The sequence below is a fragment of the Echinococcus granulosus genome (genome assembly GCF_000524195.1).
Source record: "Echinococcus granulosus chromosome Unknown EG_S00161, whole genome shotgun sequence".
In the NCBI taxonomy this organism is placed as follows: Eukaryota; Metazoa; Platyhelminthes; class Cestoda; order Cyclophyllidea; family Taeniidae; genus Echinococcus; species Echinococcus granulosus.
The window spans coordinates 150,919-159,311 of NW_020170541.1; the positions used below are offsets into that span (position 1 = coordinate 150,919).

Below are 8,393 nucleotides of genomic sequence, written 5' to 3' on the forward strand. Positions count from 1 at the left end.
GTGTCCGGCATAATCCCCTCACGGCGAATCTCAATACAAATACAATTGAGAACGTGTCGTCTTGGCCAATCAGACAATTTTAAAAGAGATGATGTGGTACCTTACAAAGATGCCCATCAATGTTACTCAAGTGGCCAATCGATGAAGAAGTGACACCTATTGCACGTTGCACCAGATCGAGGCGAGCAAACTTTAATAACAGGCAGCAGCGAAATAGTGCCAGAAGCGTAGTGAGGCGCGAATACTGCACAGAACTTGTTCAGTCACCAATTTTTTTATTCATTAATTTCATTTATATCTTTGGCAAACTAAACATGATATGTTGGTGATGGCTATGCCATCACTAGATCCAAAATGACTGCCAAGAATATAAAAAAGAGGTGAAGGAAGAAATAGGTCAACTTGGCAGTCACTTAACTTGAAATCGAGTAACGACTGTAAGCGACTTGGAAGTCTCTCCTCACCTCACCATTTAAGCTGCGCAAACACGTCAAGCAATACTAACCGTGTACATGACAGTGGCCGGCACTTCAACTTTGTGAGTAATACATTTACCCAACATTTCTCCCACTTTCCGCTGCCATCGGCCTATTTCCCGGAGGAATTGCTCTGTACCGCACTGCGGCACTGTTTTCTGTCTGAGGCAGACGAAGTTTATTCACCTTACCTCTTCAAGGTTTGCCAAAGATGATACTTAACAAATGTCTTGTCTGAGTTTTTGATCTAGGTGGTCTTTGTATCTAACCTGGATAGCTATGAAAACTAACTCAAAACTTTCACCAAGAGCTCCGTTTAATAGCACATTTCCCCATAAAAGTACAAAATGCGTTCTAGTCTAAATATTCCAAATAAACATTAAGAACTGATTAAAATGACCACCAGAGATAAGTGCAAACTTGGCGCAAAAATCAGCTTTGATTTTACTGACACCGGTAAATAGGCAACCGAGACTTTATCCTTTCATAATTCCCAGATGAAAAGACACCTAACCGCTTCTGACCACAAATATGCTTTATCATTACTACTACTAAACTATACCATACTCTGCCATGTCCCATTCTACCCTACTACACCATAATATATTGGGTGATTGTTTAGCTTTCGACAATGGCGCCACTTATGTGCTCCGTCATTGTACCTCTGGCCCATGCCAGTAGCCCCAAGACCTGTACGCCGATGGTACACGTCCTACTCCAGTGTTATTTCCTCTGGCATCTTCAGGAAAGCTTGAAATCGCTATTATACTAGACTTTACTCTCCACCACTATACAGGAGCGCAGAGCTATTCTTCATGAAATAATTGAATAAACTCTTCGTGTGATCTGCGCCTTCCGATCCCCCTCTCTAATGTGTTCACTACTCTCATATCGATTTCACCGATTGTCTATGATGCACGCATTAGTGACCCAATGTCGTGCCAGAATGACAATATCTTCCAAACGCCCCTCCTGAATCGCGATAACATATTCCGGAGTCCGACTCTAACTCTGAAAAAAATACGCTAACACTGTTGGGAATATCTGGAAACACAGCTTCAGACTGACACCAAATAGCAATGAGATCGTCTTGAATTACTGAGAAAGATATTGTGAATAGAAAATGATAAGACACCGTGCTACTCTCTTATCGAGCAAAAAGAATGAGAAGTGATATACATGTTTTACTGCATAAATACATCTGGCCAGACAAATGTTAGGAGTCAATATTCACGTGAATAAAACAAACGGATGGATAAATAGGATGGACACATTTCAGGACTCATCTTCAGAAGACGAAGATAAGGTTCTCAACCAAGAAGCGACGTTTTTCGCTAATAATGTCTTTTCTTCTTGCCGCTCTTGGGTATCACCTGCCTCGCTACCACTGCTGCTGCTCTCCAGCACACGAGCTCGTTTGGCAGCTCCACCGCCCCCACCCTCATTGTCTGACGATTCATCATCACTGCTCTTTCGCTTCCGTCCTCGCTCCACGCTCCTTCTACTCTCCACTTTCTCTGCCCTGTCGCTACCTTTCCTTAATACCAATTTGTCGTCCGAGGACTCACTGAGAGAGTCCAACGCGTCTTTCCGCTTCCCTTGATGTGAGAGGCTTCTTTCCGCACCCTCTACCTCCTGTGCTTCTACCTTCTTCTGGTGTCGAATCCTCGCTTCCTCCATATCTTCGTCTCCACTGGAGCTTCCAAAGTCATCCTCATCACTGATTAGTGCCTTGCTGACCACACGACCTCGCTGTCGAGTGGATAGTTTCTCTTCATCATTACTGCGGTGGTGGTGATGTTGATGGTGGCGATGGTGATGGTGATAGTGATGATTATGGCGCTCACTGAGTTCTTTTGAGGGGGAAGTTTTCCGACGCTTTGTCTCTACAGCACCTCGTAAGGATTTCTTGAGGCGTCTGACACTTTTTTTCAAGATTATATCACCAGCCTCCCCAACCGCCTTCTCACGGTCTACATCATTCCCACTGCTACTGCTGCTGTCGACTCCATCGTCTATGAACCCGTCCTCGTCTGCAGCTCTCTTCTTTCCGCCGGTGCTCTTTCTCACTTTTTTCTCCTGTCAATAGGATAAAAAAGCATTCACGTGCCTGAGCATATGCTCATGGACTCGTTGTTTTTGGCTGTTGAACGTACCAGAGCCGAAGACTCCAAACTGATCTGTTTGGCCTTCTCGATGAACTTGCCACGTTCCTCTTCCAGTCGACGCTCGCGCTCCAGGCGTAAAGCCTCTGCTTTTGCCTGAAGTTCTGCCTGCTTCCTTCTCTGTGCCTCACGCTCTTCCTCCTGCCATCACGCATCGATAATTTGTTAAACAAGCAAAAATGTGATGATGGCCAATACTTTGTGGAATTGAGTTTTACCTGGCGCTGACGGAAGAGACGCTCTTGTTCTTCGCGCGATTTCGCCCGATCCAGATGGTACTTGGCCTGACTCAACAGATCATGGCAAGCTCGAGCCTCATCCAGCGATATTGACTGATTAACAATTTCGCTCGACTTTGAAATGTGCTCAAATGTGCTGCGCAGAAAAGCAGTCGTTGCAATGAAAAAAATGGTCACTCAAACACTTTCGACGCTCAAGCCTACTTAGCTTATTTCTCTCCAAAACTAGCTAAAGTGAGCTACTACTTGTGTGGTGAGAAACATATGAAATTTACATTCTGCTGACTTTGTAACTTTAGCTATCCAAAAGAAATTGGTCGTAGTGAATAAGAGAAGAAAATTTGCTGAACCAATTCACCATCTAGCCATGCTGAGGTCCGAGATGGCCTCACAGACGGCTGCAAAACTGCTCGCCTCGTCCTTCAAAACCAAAACCGCCATGCGTTTTTGCACTAAAGCCAGGTTGAAGGTCAAAAGGGGGTCCCAGGGTTTCACATGACGTGCCTACAAATAGGCAAAAGAACACAGACATGAAGGATAATGCGGCAATATAGGTAATATCTTTCTCTGGATCGAAGAACATGAGGAAAGGAATCAAGGCAGCACTTAAGTGTGTTTTGATTATATTTAAAAGTGAGTTTGAATGCATCAGGTGGATTCATTTGGTGATGAAAGACAGAAAGGAAACTGTTTCTGAACCCTTCCGATCTAAATGCTTAAATAGTTTACACAAACTGAGGATTGCACAGAAGTATGATATTAAATTTTGCAAATATGTTGTTGCGAAAACAAAATACCTTCAGAAGCACAGCTTTGCACTCCTTCAAATGGTTGGCTTTGAAGTATGCTCGAGCCAGATAGAGCAGCAGCTCTGTATCGCTACTCTTGTTAAACTTACGAATGCAGTTCTCGTACTAGAAGGGATTGATAAATTGCGGTTATCAAGGTTAAAGAACTTTTTGAGGGCGTTAGTTTTTGTTTTACTTAATCTGGTAGAAACTAACTGTTAATCCAACCTAATTAAATGATGAAATCCAGCAGGGCAAGGAGCGCGTGGTCACCAAAGGCATATACAATTTTGGGTAGATAAAACTAGTCAGCAAGGTAGTTGGACATTGCTGTGAATACCTACACAAACTGGGATAGTTCTTGCTCAAAAGACTCAAAGTAAGATAGTCAAAATTGGAAATGTGATGATGCTATCAAGTAGTTTGGGAAAAACTGCAAAAACCGTTGAATTCACTTTAAGTCCCACTTTGTCATGTCCTATCCCCCGTAAAATACAGTCGTGCAAGTGCCCCTGCCTTGCCTAAAAAATTCAGCATAAAACTCCTCCATACCCTCATTATTAAATCTGATTACTAGGCAAACGTTTGACTTCATGGGCTACAACCACCAGATGTTAAGCTACTTATCAAACAGGCTTTTGTCACTTACTCAAACGGGTTAGTGGTCAAATAGGGGAAGTCTGTACGTCCACTCACCATCTGAATAGCCGCAGTGTACTGTTTCTGCTCAACATAGACATGTGCAATGTTCATCCATACATCGGGGAAGTCTGCAGTGGCCTCTCGGACCTGAGCAAACACATCGCGCGCCTCATTGATGAAGCCTTTATGCGCCAACACGCAGCCGATGCCGTGGGCGGCCCAAATGTTGCGTGGGTCTGCACTCAAGACCGCCTTGTAGCAAGATAGCGCTCGCTCCTCGTGTCGGCGCCGCCGGTCCTTGTCTCGACCCTGTTGCTGTTGTTGTTGAGTCTGGTTAGGGTTGGTGTTATAACGGTGGTGATGGTGCAGACTCCGAAGCCACACATTACCTAGGGTAATGCGACAGTAGGCATCGGCGCGGTACTTGGGCTGGCGGATGATGCGTTCGAACTTGCGTTGGGCTGACTCCACCTCACCGCGGGAGAGATGCAACTGGCCTAGAAGGCTCCAGGCATCTGGGTGGTCGGGGTTCACCTCAAGGACCTCACGGAACCACAAAGAGGCATCGCGAAGCTGACCTCGATCGCTAGCTATGCAACCTAGACGGATGTAGCCTGAAGAACGATTTAAACGGGAGCGAAAAAATTTCAGTTGTTGGGAGAAGAGAATAATGCAAGCAATGTTGATTTACGCTTCGATACTGCACTAGTGTTATCTATGGAACTTTGTAAAATCTGGTTACTCAATCAATGAGCGGATGCTCTTTATAGAAAAATAAAACACCAAAAGTTTGCGATTAAAAAACTTGGATTATTCACCAGAGATGATGGGTGGGCCATCCCAAACAATGTTTCGCACTACTAATATATCTTTATCATCCAGACAATGAGCTACTTCTCTTATGCTAATATATTGGAGATGCATGGAACTGAAATAGAAGAAAAAACCGAACAGTGGCGCTAAAAAACTGATTTGATGAGCAAAAAATGAGAATATTTTGCATCCGTTTCAGCTATTCAATGCTGCACCCACATTATTCGCTGCCAATATATGAAGCGAGCCCAAAACAGTTCTATTAAAATCACCACCAATACACTCCTGAAGCATAGTCAATAAACCAGTTCTTGAAAACAGCAAAAGGAGCATTTAAAGGTTGCAAAATCACCCACAGCCACATCGACACCTCATTATCAGCAAATTTTTAATCAGCTGTTTACATAAGCTCTACCTGCTCTCTCAAAAATAATAACGCCGAGTCGATGGAAAATTTCAACTATATTAGAGTCGAAGGGAAGAGGAGAACGTACAGTCCGCGTAAGTGGGATGCTGAAGGAGGATAGACTTGTAGGCCGCTTCTGCAAGGTCAGGACGATTCATAGCTTCATGCAGACGAGCCTGGTTATAATGTACGGTGACAGCAAGGTCATGGTAATAGTTGTCGCCACCGCCAGCAGATGCAGAAGCGGTATCACCACTTGTGGTGGCGGTGCGGCGATGCAGTTCCAAAATTGCGTTGGCGGTGGTTGTGCTCGTCAAAGGCGCGGGGTATTGGAGATGCGATGCTCGCCCCTCCCCATCTATTCCACCACTCTCCTCCTCCTGAAGCTGCTCCTCACGAATACGGTCGTAGGCTCGGTTCAAGAAAGACTGTGCGATGAAAACAGTTGTTAAATTCGTCCTATTCTAATTACTTGTCATAGAGTCAGCAGGACTACACATTATTATACGCTCCATAACTGAAAGTGGAAGGATGTAGGTTTAAATCGATTTTAAATTTTGGTATTTGAAATGATACATTCACAGAGTTTAGAAACCATCGGATAACAGAAATGTCTGTCTTATTCCCATTCGACTAGAGGATTCGTCGAAACCCTGTTAACAAATCTAAGTGCGAAAAGGTAACGTGAAGAGAACTTCAGTAAGACAAACTTTGGGCTTCAACACACTACATCGTTTTATCGGTGAATCGCAATGCACTCGGAATCCAACCTAGTTCCATTGCTCTCAAAAGCAATCCAAGGAAAGTAAACTTACACCAGCTTTGCTGTGTTCATTATTCATGAAGTAGAGAACCCCAATATTGTTCAGAATCTCTGGAGACACCTCTAATTGAACATTCTCGAGAATGCTGAGCGCATTTAAGTAGGCACTCAGAGCTCCCGACGTATCGTTTTCCAACAACTGCGCATACTCAATCCACGCCTCCACATCATCCGGCTGACTTTCTGTGACCTGTTTGAATAGTTGCTTAGCTTGAGCTCGCTTGTCCAGCTTGTTGGATTGGGCGTAAAGACTTCCCAAGATCTTCAACGTTTCGTAGTTATTCGGATAGACCTTCAAAACCTTCTCAAAGGCAATAGCAGCCTGCCAACGAAATCATGGATATTCAAAGTGACAATTCGGGGGAGGAAAATCTATATGATATCAGCTTACGTGCTCGAGGTCGTTACGGTGGAGATACATTTGACCAAGACCATAGAACGGAAGAAGGAAGTTCGGAGAGGCAAACTGAGTGGCCAAATAGTAGTATTGGAAAGCTTTGTCATAGTTTCCCTCAACATGAAGAGCTCGCGCCATCTGATAGCAACTCTCAGCACGCATCGCCTCATTCTCCGTATTGTGAAAAGCATGCATTGCGAGCTGATGAACCTTGTCGTATTCCTTCTTGTAGAAGAAATGATCCGCCAGATGGTTCAGAACCATGGGGTTGGTTGGACCCAGATTATAGGCTTTAGAGAGCTTCTGAACACCCTGTTTAATAGACTCCTATAACGAGACAGGGAGTAGATTGGCATAGAGCAAAAACAATGTGAAATACCTGGGTCTTTTCATTAAGATCCAGGATTGCCAATCCGACAAGCGCCTCAACACTCTCAGGATCCAAATCCAAAGCCCTCTGGAAGGCCAATCTCGCCTTCTGAGGATTACCAAGACGCGCAAAACAATGCCCGATTCCCAAACGCACCGAGGCTGAACAATTTGGCTGGAGACGTAAGGCCTTGCGATAAAATGCTAGAGCGTTCCTATATTCCTGCTTGTTGAAAGCAATGCAAGCTTTGCCTAAATAGGCCTGCACATTTGGCGACCCCTGATTCAGCACAAAATTGAGCTGGCTGTCTGCTTGACTCCACTTTTCGCCTTCGTAAATGAAATAAAATGCACGTCCCAGAAGGTGTTTCTGATCGTACATCGCGATTCGGTCAGCAGAGGTGAACAGAGTGGCGGCTCGTGTGATCAACTGCGTGCGTTTTTCTTTGTTATTTTCTCTAAAATTATTGACGACGTAAAGAAAACATAAATTCTGACCTGCCTTGAAGCCTTTTTCCCACAGTAGTTGGCAAGCATGTCCAGCAGTTGGAGGAAGTCGTTCTCACTGTAGGGTTGCAGATTAGAGACACTCTGCTTGGCCTCCTCAAGGACCTTCTCGAAATCGTCGAAAAGCTTCTTCTTGTAGTAGGCCAAAGCGATGTTGATCCAAACGGGAAGTGGAGCAACCTCCTGAGTAAGAATGTTGATGACTTCGTCCCCATCAGGCAATTGGTTTATATCCAGTTCAATCACTTCATCGCCACCACGTAGTGGGATTTCAATGGTATTTGCACTTGAACTGGAAGAATTGTCTGATTTAACAGACTCAAAATCCGTGAGAGCAATGTCAGAGACCTGCTAGCGAAAACACTCGTAACTCCTTGAAAACAATGGATCACTTAAATATTGAAGATTTGGAAAGCTAATCTACCACAAAAATTAAAAACTAGAAGCATAGTCGGGAAAAGTTAAGGATGAAATTAAGCATACACTCATCCCGAGAAACTGAGCAGACAAACACCAGAGCAGTATTTCAATCCTACCGGTTATCAATGTACAAGGGCCCTAAAAAGTGGACAATACAAACAATACAATGCGCATTTCGTTGCAAAAACAAAAAATCTAAAAAGCCCGTTTTTTATGCATGCAACATATGCTATCTAAAAATTTGGCCTAAGACACAAATGGACTGCTTGTGAGACCTAAAAAATTTATTTTCACAATCACGAAATTAATTTCTAAGAAATGTCTAAAGCAAAAATCATGTTTAATTCA

The 8,393-nt window shown here is 44.0% G+C and overlaps 1 protein-coding gene across 1 annotated transcript; it reads right to left on the minus strand. All coding sequences in view use genetic code 11, as the record gives it.

Annotated features, from left to right (window-relative positions):
• Window positions 1-1,751: 1,751 nt before the first annotated feature.
• EGR_09701 (RNA polymerase-associated protein CTR9) lies at window positions 1,752-8,114 on the minus strand (the record flags this gene model as incomplete). Its single annotated transcript, XM_024498950.1, has 12 exons — window positions 1,752-2,555; window positions 2,633-2,782; window positions 2,860-3,016; window positions 3,239-3,384; window positions 3,678-3,794; window positions 4,365-4,924; window positions 5,618-5,957; window positions 6,345-6,674; window positions 6,744-7,076; window positions 7,129-7,548; window positions 7,617-7,976; window positions 8,109-8,114. 12 exons carry the CDS (start codon window positions 8,112-8,114, stop codon window positions 1,752-1,754), a joined length of 3,723 nt encoding a protein of 1,240 aa, XP_024346652.1.
• Window positions 8,115-8,393: the final 279 nt, after the last annotated feature.